This window comes from Cololabis saira, chromosome 2 (assembly GCF_033807715.1).
Source record: "Cololabis saira isolate AMF1-May2022 chromosome 2, fColSai1.1, whole genome shotgun sequence".
Taxonomy (NCBI): domain Eukaryota; kingdom Metazoa; phylum Chordata; class Actinopteri; order Beloniformes; family Belonidae; genus Cololabis; species Cololabis saira.
The window spans coordinates 53,414,793-53,427,578 of NC_084588.1; the positions used below are offsets into that span (position 1 = coordinate 53,414,793).

The window sequence follows — 12,786 nt, forward strand, 5'->3', positions numbered from 1 at the left end:
CTGGAAACCAAAGACTTGAGCGCTCGTTTCTCCCCCGGGTCGGATCAGGACCGGGGGGGGCGACGTCTCTTCTGAACCGCAAAAAAAAGAGATAAGGTTCGTTCTGAGCTGAAAACGATGAAGAGCATCTTCAGGTGATGCATCTAAAGACACGTGAGACGTTCAAGTGTTATTACTCAGAACAAAAGCTCGGCCTCCTGGACGGGCCTTAGTTTTTATTATTGGGGTGGTTTTATTCACAGCTTCTCAACCCCCCCTCAGTGAATCAGTGAATGTCGTCGGTCTCCCCGAATCCCAGCCCCGTTCATTAAAACACCCAGATCCTGATGATCTTAGGCTGGATTTTATTACTATTTTTTACTTTTTACCATTTTGAAAATGTCACAAAAGATGAGTTTTGTGATTGTTCTGTGACCAGGCGGGCTGGATGTATTTTATCCAGTCGTTAGGTCTTACAGATGCAGATCAGTCGTGGGGGGGTCTAGGCCTTCAGTCGTTCCCTGCACAACCTGGTATCATTCACACACATAGAAATAGAAAAGAAAAGACAGAAAAGCTGTTTGTGACGGTGATGACTGTAGACGCTGCCTTAAAGAGACCTGGTGAGTTCACTCTGCAAAAACTCAAATCTTAACAAGAATATTTGTCTTATTTCTAGTTAAAATGCTTAATTTTTAGTAAAAAAAAATCTCATTACATTTAAAACAAGACTCATCACTGGAAAACACAACAATTTTCACCTGTTTCAAGTAGATTTCACTTACAATACGTAGAAAAATCTGCCAGTGGAACAAGATTTTTTTGCTTGTAATAAGAAGATAAATCTTGTCCCACTGGTGGATTTTCTACTTATTTCAAGTGAAAATGTACTTGAAACAGGTGAAAATTGTAAAATAACAAGTTATTTTTCTGGTGATGACTCTTGTTTTAAGTGTAAGGAGATTTTTTGACTAAAAATTAGACATTTTAACTATTTAGATTTAGATGTTTTTATTATTTCAAGTGAACATTTACTTGAAACAGGTGAAAATTGTCAAATAACAAGTTTTAACTAGAAATAAGACGAATATTCCTGGTAATGTTTAGAGTTTCTGCAGTGCAGGCTCCACTTCTCATCTCTCTCTTCGAGCCTAATCCTTCGGAGAGTCGCTGACGTCGTTGGGAACTTCATCAGACGTCTGACTATAGTTCACGCCGTCGCGCTGATATTTATTTGTGTCGTTCCTCCCGGTGGACCTTTTTCTTGTTTTTAGTAACACTCGAGTTGAAGCATTTAGGCCGTGTAACTAAAGCGACTTTACTGTTTGTGTTTTTGTGTCTGCTGTGTCCACGGTGGCCGTTAGTTAGCGTCAGAGCAGGGGCTAGCGTAGCCTCAGGCAGGGCTAGCGTAGCTCAGTCAGGGCTAGCGTAGCCTCAGTCAGGGCTAGCGTAGCCTCAGTCAGCGGCGTCAGTTGGGTTTAAGGTACGGCCTCGGCTTCAAGGGAAAATGTAAATGTTTGTTTTTTAAATACATTTATGGAATTACTCTGTGTTTATTTCTATTGATTATTCTATAACTTAATACATATAGAATAACTACAAATGCAAATCAGAACAACATGATCGATTTCACTAGTTATTTTACACTGCAAAAACTCAAAATCTTATTTCTAGTTAAAATGTCTAATTTTTTGTAAAAAAAAATCTCATTACATTTAAGACAAGACTCAAAAACAACCATTTTCACCTGTTTCAAGTAGATTTTCACTTAAAATAAGTAGAAAAATCTGCCAGTGGAACAAGATTGTTTTTCTTGTAATAAGAAGATAAATCTTGTTCCACTGGCAGATTTTTCTACTTATTTCAAGTGAAAATGTACTGAAACAGGTGAAAATTGTCAAATAAGTTATTTTTCTGGTAATGACTCTTGTTTTAAGTGTAATGAGATTTTTTGACTAAAAATGAGACATTTTAACTAGAAATAAGACAAATATTCCTGGTAAGATGTTGAGTTTTTGCAGTGAGCGAGACTGCATTTGAAAAAGTTCCAGTTTTCTTGACCACACAGATCAGATACATAAACTTCTGTGATGAGTATTTGCTGGACGTGTTGATTGATACTCTAGTTAATGTGACTCGTAACCTTGCCGTACCTTAGTAAGACTGAATTGACGCCACTGCCTGAGAGCCTTTTGTATGTTTGGGGGGGTGGGGGTGTCTGTCAGAGCGATGGGGATGCTGCAGGTGCAGCTGCAGGTGGAGCTGCAGGTGGAGCTGCAGCTGCAGCTGCAGGTGGAGCCGCTGCTGCTTCTCGTGGACGCTCTCGGTCCAGCCGGGAGCCGCTAGTTAGAAAAATAACAGGAATAATCGTTCAGTTGCGGCTACAAGCACCAAAATCGGCACACATGCTCCTTAGGGGTTGCTCTTTTGATAAAACCATTGTGCCAGAAAAAAAAAAAAAGATGGCCGCCATCGAGTATACGGGTGATTCTCCAACTACGGTACATTTTGACCTGGACATTTTCAGAAAATTCAGAAGAATTTTTAAATTAAATAATTGGTATTCTTTGTATTCCCATTCTGCCTAGACACCTGCCATGACGCTGGCTGTAATAATGTTTCATGATTAATATTACATTTTTGGCATTTTTTCCAGACTAGGCAAAAAAATGTCATTTCCATCACCTACCAAAAAAAATGTGTTTTAAAGCAAAAATATTTAAAGATTCTGTACTGTAAGCATATTTTATCAAAGATCACACTGGCAACTGTCCAAATCGAACATTTATGTATTTCTTAGAAATGTAAGTGTAATGATTTTGCAATATTAACTCTAAAAAATGCTTAATATTAGGTTACCGAAACCTTTAATTTAACATTATACATTTTAGAATCAGATATTTTTCAACCCATATATATATATATATATATATATATACACACCACACTTCCAATCATCAATCTATCAACACAACAACAATAATTGGCTTAACTCTATTTTTAAAATGTGTTTTTCACAAAAACATGTGGTTGTGGAAATGACAAGGAGTAGTGGAAATATCATCACAGATATTTATTGTGAGATGAAATAACAAGAGAATGACAATCAACAATCAGTCTCATCTATAATTTACAAAAAAATATTTTTTTGCCAAGATTGAGACACTTGGTGCAAATATTTGATTATCCTACCATAACAGTTATAGTAGTAGTGGAAATAACGGTAGTGGAAATGACATTCACTCACTTTCCCTCTAAAATCTCATGCCTGCCTAGCTTACTAGAGTTAGTTTTAAACTTGTTTAAACTGTTTTTTCTGGCACAATGGTTTTATCAAAAGAGCAACACCTAAGGAGCATGTGTGCCAATTTTGGTGCTTGTAGCCACAACTGAACGATTCACCTGTTTTTCTGCCTGTTATTTCTCTAACTACGCTGGTCAGAGGATGGAGAGAGTGGGGGGATCGGTCCCCCCTCCTCCGGTCCGTTTTCCTGCGTGGATAAGTGGATAAGTGTACTGTATGTGATGTGTTGTGCCTGTGTCATACAACAATACCTCAGGGCGGTGGGCTGCACTGACCGTTGCATCCATGTGGAGCTGCTTGAAGGACGAGTGCCGACGGAGGCCGGACGCCGTCTGGACGCCGTCTGGACGCCGTCTGGACGCCGTCTGGACGCCGTCTGGACGCCGTCTGGACGCCGTCTGGACGCCGTCTGGACGCCGTCTGGACGCCGTCTGGACGCCGTCTGGACGCCGTCCCGCGGAGCCGGCGTGTGTCGCTTTTTTAGGTTTTTCGTCGTCAGTAACTGCAGGCGAGGTCTCGTCACTCAGGAAGCTGTGAAGTCTGCGAACTTTTTTGTCTCTTTGATGATCTTTTGGAGTAAAATTCAGTTTTTAAAAGTTGTTTAAGGACTAACCTGAATCTGTGTGAACGCAGGTGCATATGCAAGTGGTTATAAAATACCTCATTTATCATTTTTATGTTGTTTTGGCTTGTACAATGCTCCGTATATTAATTCAACTGTGGGGTTTGTGCATATTTTTGTACTGTTATTATTATGGACATGATAATAATGATATTACTGATATTATAGTTTTCTCTTTTGATTTAAGCAAACAAAAAAAAAAATGGGGCAAAACACACGAATGCTTGTAAAAACTGGTTTGTGCTGATTGTATTTAAGAGGAGCACTTTTCCAAAGTGGTTTTCACACATTCAGTTTTGTTCATATTAGTTAATATAAAGATATGGTTCTCAGGGCTTTAAACTTGTATGTCATGATAAAGTTTTACTTTATATCTTGCTTCCCTGTGTCTGTTTTCTTTCATTTTACGCAAACGGAACTGGAAGGCTGAAAAACCCAGAGGGTCGGATTCACCAATATGTTCTTAAGAAATCTTAAGAAATGTCTTAAGATTTAAAATTAAGAAGTTCATAAGAAAGTTCTTAAGTGAAATTCCTCAATATTTTCTTAAGAACCGTCACCGTCTTAAGAACTGTCATTTCTTACTAATTTCTTATTTTTATTCTTATTTTTCCTACTTAAGAACTTCTTAAAATGTCATTGCAGGCGCCAACAAACAACATTTATATATATATATATTATATATACAGGTAGTTTGGGTCTTAACCGTCAGTCACTCACTAAACATGGAGAAGGAGAAAAAGAGATGCAGGAACTTTTCAAGGTTATGGTGGATGAGATTAATGTGAGAAAAAAATACTATTGGGGAAAATTAATAATAATTAACTACCACGCTAACAAACAGTTAACAGGCTCTTTGTGTAATTAATTACAAAGTATATCCTCAAACTATGACCTACTAGTCTAAACTTGTCTAAAATGTGTTGAAAAGGGTGATTTAGAGGCTTATTATTATTATTATTATTATTACCTTTTCACAGAAGACATTTTAAGAAAGGTCAAGGTTTTCTTAAAGTTAAGAAAAAAGTCAAGAACAAATTTGAGAACTTTTATTTCAAGAATACCATTTTTTTCTGAAGTTTTTTCTTAAGAAACTTAAGAAGAAAGTTGAGAAAATACTTAAGAACTTTTTGGGAGAATAAGACTTCTTCTCTTTTTTCTTCTTAAGACTGAATTTAAGAAAAAAATGACACTTGTTTTTTTCTTAAGAATGTTTTGTGAATCTGGCCCCAGATTAGGTCAGAGATCCAACGTTTCTCATTTTGATGACGACATATCTTTAAAGTTCTACGATAAATGACACTCCTTCATTTGTCTTTTGTTTGAGATGCGTCATCGGCTTATGAAAGGACATTTATTTATGACTTCCCATATTCAGCAAACCAACAGGTTCCTCTTTGAAAGAAATGTCATAATTCAGGTTGTGAAAGCTTTGACTTCCCGTCAGTAATCAATGACAGGAATCGAGTTCAGACACGAGCCAATCAGGCGACTGCTAAATTTGCAAAGCAGAGCCACTTAATTTGACTGTTTCTCCAGGGGTCAGAGGTCACGATCCGACCACGCAGACGCCACATCCGCACCAGATAAAGACTTAAAGTACAGAATTAGAACAGATTTTTATTAAGAAGAAACAAGACAAACAGTTAATCATACATTTGTGAAAGGTCTGTTTTATTTATTATCGTCACAGAGACAGGGCTGACGTTATTCCTGCTTATCTCACATTCAGGTGATCCGTCAGGCGCGTTGTCATAAAGTAAAGTACAGTTTACAGTGCAAACATCCGTGCAGAGGCGAGAGTCACCTCTGCCTTTTTCTGCTGGCGTGAGATGAACATGAGACGCTTCACGTGTGATTATTCAGCCGTGTCGAGATGAAGAAACGAGAGCAAAACTCATCCAGATATTCTTATTTATAGGCCTATTCAAAGTACTAAGTGCAAGACACACACACACACACACACACACACACACACACACACACACACACACACACACACACACACACACACACACACACACACACACACACACACACACAGTCACAGTTCAACTTCACATAAAAAATGGTTTAAGACTTTAAATAAAGCTCAGTTGTATTTTAATGAATCTGTTCAGTGCAAAAGCTCGTCAGATGAGGTAGTTTAAAGGTCAGAACTGGGGAGGGGAGTATTGTCCATGGAGAGAGTATAAGTGCACGAGTTCCTCATCGCTGACGTTTCCTGCTCTACCTGAGGCGACTAAGCTGCTGCAACGACGAGGCCTCGTTAGTTAAACACGTCTGAGTCTTTCAGCAAATATAGAAATGAGCCTGATGTTTCTGTTCAGGGAGTAAAAGCTCCTGCAGACGAAGCTCCTGCAGACGAAGTAGTTAGAGAAATAACAGGCAGAAAACAGGTGAATCATTCAGTTGCGGCTACAAGCACCAAAATTGGCACACATACTCCTTAGGGGTTGCTCTTTTGATAAAACCATTGTGCCAAAAAAAACACACACAAAACCTCTAACAATACTAAAGTATACACTGCCATCCATTTTACCAGTGTCAAACATAACAAAACAAACTCAAATTTTGCAGAATATTACGATTCTGGGACTGATATATATGGGCTCAAATTAATGCCATAAGTATTTTTTATCTGTAAATAAACTTTGTACTTGTAGAAATATTTTGTGCGTGTGCAAAAAATATTTGTACTTCTAGATACAAAGCTACAAACTTTTTTTCAAAAGCTACAAATTTAGATTCTACATAGTGAAAAGGTTATGATTTGACACCAAGATCATTCCAATAGGACAACTCTATTGGATTTTATTGCGAAATGCAATATTACTGTATATTCTTATTACTACTGTATATTCTTACCAATATTACTGTATATTCGATGGCGGCCATCTTGAAAAAAGGCTGCCATCTTTTTTTTTTTTTTCTGGCACAATGGTTTTATCAAAACCCCTAAGGAGCATGTGTGACAATTCTGGTGCTTGTAGCCGCAACTGAACGATTATTCCTGTTATTTCTCTAACTAAAGCTCCTGCAGATGAAGCTCACGGTGTCGACCCAGCCAACACACACATCTACACCACCCATAAAGCTGAGCTGGTGTAGATATGGAGGTTGTTTTTTTGATTTTGCAAGAAAAAGAAATGAAAAAGGTGACTTTTGTTTACATTTTATAAGAAAATATATATATATTTGTTAAAGAAAATACACATTTTATATTTCAATGGCACATTCACAGTTGGTTCTACCTCACACTGCAAAAACTCAAAATCTTCACAAGAATATTTGTCTTATTTCTAGTTAAAATGTCTCATTTTAGTAAAAAAAAAAAAAATCTCATTACACTTAAAACAAGACTCATCACTGGAAAAAAAAACAACAATTTTCACCTGTTTCAAGTAGATTTTCATTTAAAATAAGTAGAAAAATCTGCCAGTGGAACAAGATTTTTTTGCTTGTAATAAGAAGAAAAATCTTGTTCCACTGGCAGATTTTTCTACTTATTTCAAGTGAAAATTTACTTGAAACAGGTGAAAATTGTCAAATAAAACAATAAAACAAAATTTTGTTGACTTTTTGACTTTTTTCATAACATTTTTGACTTTTTTTCTCTCGACATTTTGATATTTTTCTCAAAATTTCAACTTTTTTCTCGACATTACAACTTTTTTCTCGTAATTTTTCTCAACATTTCGAGAAAAAGAAGTCGAAATGTCATTGGAAAAAACAACAATTTTCACCTGTTTCAAGTAAATTTTCACTTGAAATAAGTAGAAAAATCTGCCAGTGGAACAAGATTTATCTTCTCATTACAAGCAAAACAATCTTGTTCCACTGGCAGATTTTTCTACTAAAGTGAAAATTTACTTGAAAAATGTGAAAATTGTCAAATAAGTTATTTTTCTGGTAATGACTGTGTCATGAGATTTTTTGACTAAAAATGAGACATTTTAACTTGAAATAAAACTATTCCTGGTAAGATTTTGAGTGTTTGCAGTGCATTCTCTCTCTCCTAAGAGCAGAGACGGGTGATGAGGACGGCCATGGCCACGGTGCAGGCCCAGACCGCGGTGCTGGAGGTCGGTCCCGCCACGGCGCTGCTCATCTGCAGCTCGTACTGCGCCAGGACCTTCCTGTATCCTCTCTCCTCCGACACGCATCTGTAGCGGCCCTGCTGCGCGGGGCTCATGCCGTCGATCTGGAGCAGACACTCCTCCTCCATGTAGCTGCAGTTCACCCGGCCCCCGCCTGCCGTCTCCCAGGAGTACCGGGCGTGCCGGGACCGCACCGGGCAGCACAGGAAGAACTTGGACTGGACCGGTTCCTCCCTGATGACGGCGTGCTCTTCTTGGAACGCTGAGGACGGAGCACAAGGAGCTCAGTTAGCATCGAGTTTGTCTATAGAGGGAATGCACATGACGTCACAGATGAAACTTCACAGCAAGTGTCAGAAAGACTGAGTGTCAGAAAGACTGAGTGTCAGCGTAAACTTTCAGTTTGAGCAACTAGAAAACATCTAAAATGGGAAAGAGCTGTTGTGCGATCGACTGTACTCGATACTGGATTTAGCAAGAAATCCGAGTTATCGTTTTACAAACTGCTGAAAAATAAGCTAAAGAGAGACAAATGGATCGCTGCAATTATTATTATTTTTTTCTTCTTTTTTGAGATTTTATTTTGGTCCATTTCTACGGTGGCCGAGACCCGCCATTGCGGAAAATTAATGAAATGCTACAAATAAAAAGAAACGCCGCTGCAAATAAAATAAATGCTTTGCAAATAAAATAAATGCTTTGCAAATAAAATAAACGCTGAAAATAAAAACAAACACCGCTGCAAATAAAAGAAACGCTGCAAATATAAATAAACGCCGCTGCAAATAAAAAAAAAAACACGCAAATAAAAAAGCCACAACGGAAGTGAATTACCGGGGACTATTTTTGCTGATGCACCAGTGTTTTTTACGTGAGAGGAGAAGAAGACGAAGAGGACGTAAGTGAAAAGGAAGACATAAGAAGAACAACGAACGAGAAAATAAGTGAAAAGGTTAGTGTTCAACGTCGCTACGTGTAATTTTTAATGTGCAACACCGGTGCATCAGCAAAAATAGTCCCCGGTAATTCACTTCCGTTGTGGCTTTTTTATTTGCGTCGTTTTTTTAATTTGCAGCGGCGTTTCTTTTTGTTTGCAGCGTTTATTTTATTTGCTAAGCGTTTATTTTATTTGCAGCGGCGTTTGTTTCTGTTTGCAGCGTTACTTTTATTTTCAGCAATGGCGGGTCTCGGCCACCGTACACTTGGATACAACATAAAAAAAAGGTCCAATATATTAAATGTCACCGAAAAGGTATAGGCTGAAGCCGAGGCTTATTATGCTTACCCTTTTATGAACCTCTACTCAGGAGGTTTTATACAAAACAAAACTAATTTGGGTTCAAACATTGAAAAAGAATGGATATGGATAATTCTCAGAAACAACTGGATTCCAGGCAGCGAAACGTGGATTTGTGGTTCCCATTTTGTATCAGGTAATGTTGGATTTTTGGGTAGCTAACGTTAAACGGGCAAATCATAAAGTTCAGTGTCCTCATCACTATAATTTCTACAACAAATCCTGCCTTGAAGTCGGACCAAGCGTCAAGACTTTTGTAAGCCTTCAAGCTTTGCTTCGTGTATTTCCCCGGCGTAGAAATTAAGTTCATATAAATATGTGCAGTGAGAGAGAGAGACAGGAAATAGGGGGAAGAGAGAAGGGGAATGACATGAAGTAATGGTCTGGCCGGCGGGAATATAAACAGGACCTTCTGCTTCAGGCCCCACAACTACCCGGTGCAAATCTCTGGGAGCTGGTCAGGTTGAAAATCTATTTTTACAGAGATGGACAGTTTTTTCGCACATATGTTCAATATATGAAATAAATTGCAGTCGCATTTGAATGCAAAAGATGTGTCTGTGTTGGGGTCGGGGGGGGCTTGAAAATTCTGTTATGTACAAAAGGGGGCCTTGCAAAAAAAGTTTGGGAACCGCTGAGCTACAGGGTTTGAGTCTGCACCGCTGCTGCACCATAAATGCTTCTGCATGCGCTGCAGGGCCAGATATGTGTCAGCAGGGAGAGTTTCTACAAGCTGCTGCTGCTGTTTCTTCTCCACCGGGGGAGAAGGGGGGGATGTTTGTTGCAATCAACACTTCTGCATTCACGCTCAACAAACCCTCCTGTGAGTACTGAAATAACTCGTGTGGTTTCTACTCGTATCTGTACTTGTGGTGAGTTCCACATCCTGCATCTGGGCCACACCCACATCTCTGCAGATTCATCAGTGTGGATGTTGGAGTCTTTTCATCCTGGTTTTACATCCTTCTGCTGATGGGAATCTTAGTCATGTTGGCAGTCTCATATCTGAGCCTTGCACTTCTTTACTCTGCCTGTTAAACCCTTCTACCCTTTTATAGTGAAACACCAGAGTGGTGTTTGTACAGTTTTGCATGGACGCCTCTGTTCCTGGGCAGATCTTGTCGTCCCGTCCGACTGAATCCACGCTCTCCTGGAGAACAGAGTCCTGGCAGAGTTTAGGCAGCTACTTTCACCTAGGGCTAGTGCTGGGCGGTTTGACCAAAAATGTATATCACGGTATTTTTCAAAATTACATCGGTTTCACTGTATTTTTTTTCATGCACAACTGGGTGTTAACCACATTTTCTAATGATTTGGAAAGGAATTGCTGCAGTAAATTGGCTTAGAATGGCCTATTTTACTGTCATGAGGAGGATGCATAAATCAAATAAATTTGATTTAGGCTTTTCAAAGAAAAAAATCTTTTACAAAATTACAAGGTAGAAAATATTTATTGAACATAAAAAACTGAACATGTTTTAATTTCCAGCATTATGTAGTTTTGGTTCCACCTCCTGGTGAATGTTGGTAAAATTCTTATGTGGTTACTTTTTGGTTGGCCAACGATTTATGTTTGTGGTGCAACCGTTACGGGACGGAGCGGCCAGTCTATTTCCTTATTTTACAACGCCGTTATTAATTGTTCGGTTTTTTTCCCACTTGTTCCACCGAACACCGAAAGTGTTTTTTTGTCATTTTCGGCCGAACAATTTGGGTTACCGAACAATCGGTGCATCACTGCTGCTAAACAGTCCCCTCACAAACAGTGTCCAGCGGCGCTACGTTCCCAACGTTGTGTACGCTACTGTACATACTCACCGGTATTATGGTATATGAAACATTCATATCATAAGAAAAATAAACACCGGTATTCGGTATAAACCGGTATACCGCCCAGCACTAGCTAGGGCTGGGTGGTATACCGAGATTTTAATATATATCGATATATTTTCAAACGCGATATGGTACGAGACAATATCGTTTATATCGATTTAAAAAAAAAATAAAAAAATTATGATTTTGATATAGCTTATTTTGTGACAAATTGACTTGAATGTTTTATTTGAGATTTGCACAAATGTTTTGTTATTTGCACAACTGTCAACCTCAGTGGAAAAGTCTGCCTGTTACTGTCTACATTGTATTAATTACAGTGTATTTTAATTTAATTGTTATGCAGGAAAGGGATATTTGTTTTATTTTATTCAAGAAGCATTTTTATTCTATATATGCAGGCAGTTTATTTTTATTTCATTTGTTTTATACATGTTGATATTGTGCAGACCTCTGTTAATAAAGGAACCTGTGTGACATTTGGCACGAGGCTTTGTATTAAAACTGACTGTTTTTTTAAGGGTTTGATCAGAAAAAATGAACCTAACAGAGATGCTAACAGAGATGCTAACAGAGATGCTAACAGAGATGCTAACAGAGATGCTATGCTATAATGCTTTGGGGGAAACCCCAATTATGTCACAGAAAAAATATCGATATATATCGAGTATCAACATTCAGCTAGAAAATATGGAGATATGACTTTTGGTCCATATCGCCCAGCCCTAATCTCACCCGGAGTAACGTTATCTACGTTATCGTTGAGGGGGGGTGGACGTTCTGCTATCAGCTGCTGACTCCCACCGTGTGTTGGTGGTTCCATCCTCGACATTTCAGCTCTGACCGACTTGCCAAATATAAGTTGTGATATAACAGACTGAGCTTAATCAAGAGCGTCCTCAGAGCAAACGTGCCAGGACTCAAAGTTTAAACTGATGCAGATAATCAAACGGCTCTTAATAGCGCGGTGATTTGGTGGGGGGTAAAGTTGCCTGAGGAAAACGAGACGCAACGAAAATGCTGCTCATGTGACGATAATAATTAAATATATAATGCAATATCGTAGAGGAATAAAAACGAGACTAAAATGTAGATTACAAAATAAAAACTCTGCTAAAATGTGTCTTCATTTTGGTTGGCCAAAACGAGACGAGACGAAATTTTATAACAAAGATCCTTAATATCCATTTTTTTTAAATAGAGAAAAAAGAAATATGTTGCAAACTCAAATTAGAGTGTTCTGTATCTGGAATTAATGTATTCTTAAGTCTATAAAGGTAACAATAATATAATAATAAGATAACCTTGTCTGAATTGTAAAATGGGTTTGGCTAAATACAATCTTTGACTAAAACCAAACGTCCTGGACAATTCTGACTAAAATCCTTAGTCGACTGAAACTTGACACGACTAAAAGGAGAATGAACTAAAACTAAAATGATAGTTTGACCCAAAGACTACACTAAAACTAAAATTGAAAAACAGGCTGACATAAACAACACTAGTGGGGGAAAGTGTGAAACAGGAAGTTCTGTTTGCTGTGAAACCTGCAAGGAGGATGTGGGTCGAGCTGCAGGCCGGGCGAAAAGTTTAAACGAGTTTGTCACCTCGGCGTCAGTCAGGCTTCATCACTGAAGCCACACAAACAAAG

The 12,786-nt window shown here is 38.4% G+C and overlaps 1 protein-coding gene across 1 annotated transcript in view; it reads right to left on the reverse strand.

The window, feature by feature from the left end:
* Positions 1–7,452: 7,452 nt before the first annotated feature.
* The window catches only part of LOC133418325 (semaphorin-7A-like), a 34,451-nt gene continuing 29,117 nt past the window's right edge, over positions 7,453–12,786 (reverse strand). Inside the window, exon 14 of the mRNA XM_061706911.1 lies at positions 7,453–8,267. Within this exon, the coding sequence (XP_061562895.1) occupies positions 7,924–8,267 (344 nt within the window). The 3' untranslated portion in view covers positions 7,453–7,923. The remainder of the gene's footprint in view (positions 8,268–12,786) is intronic.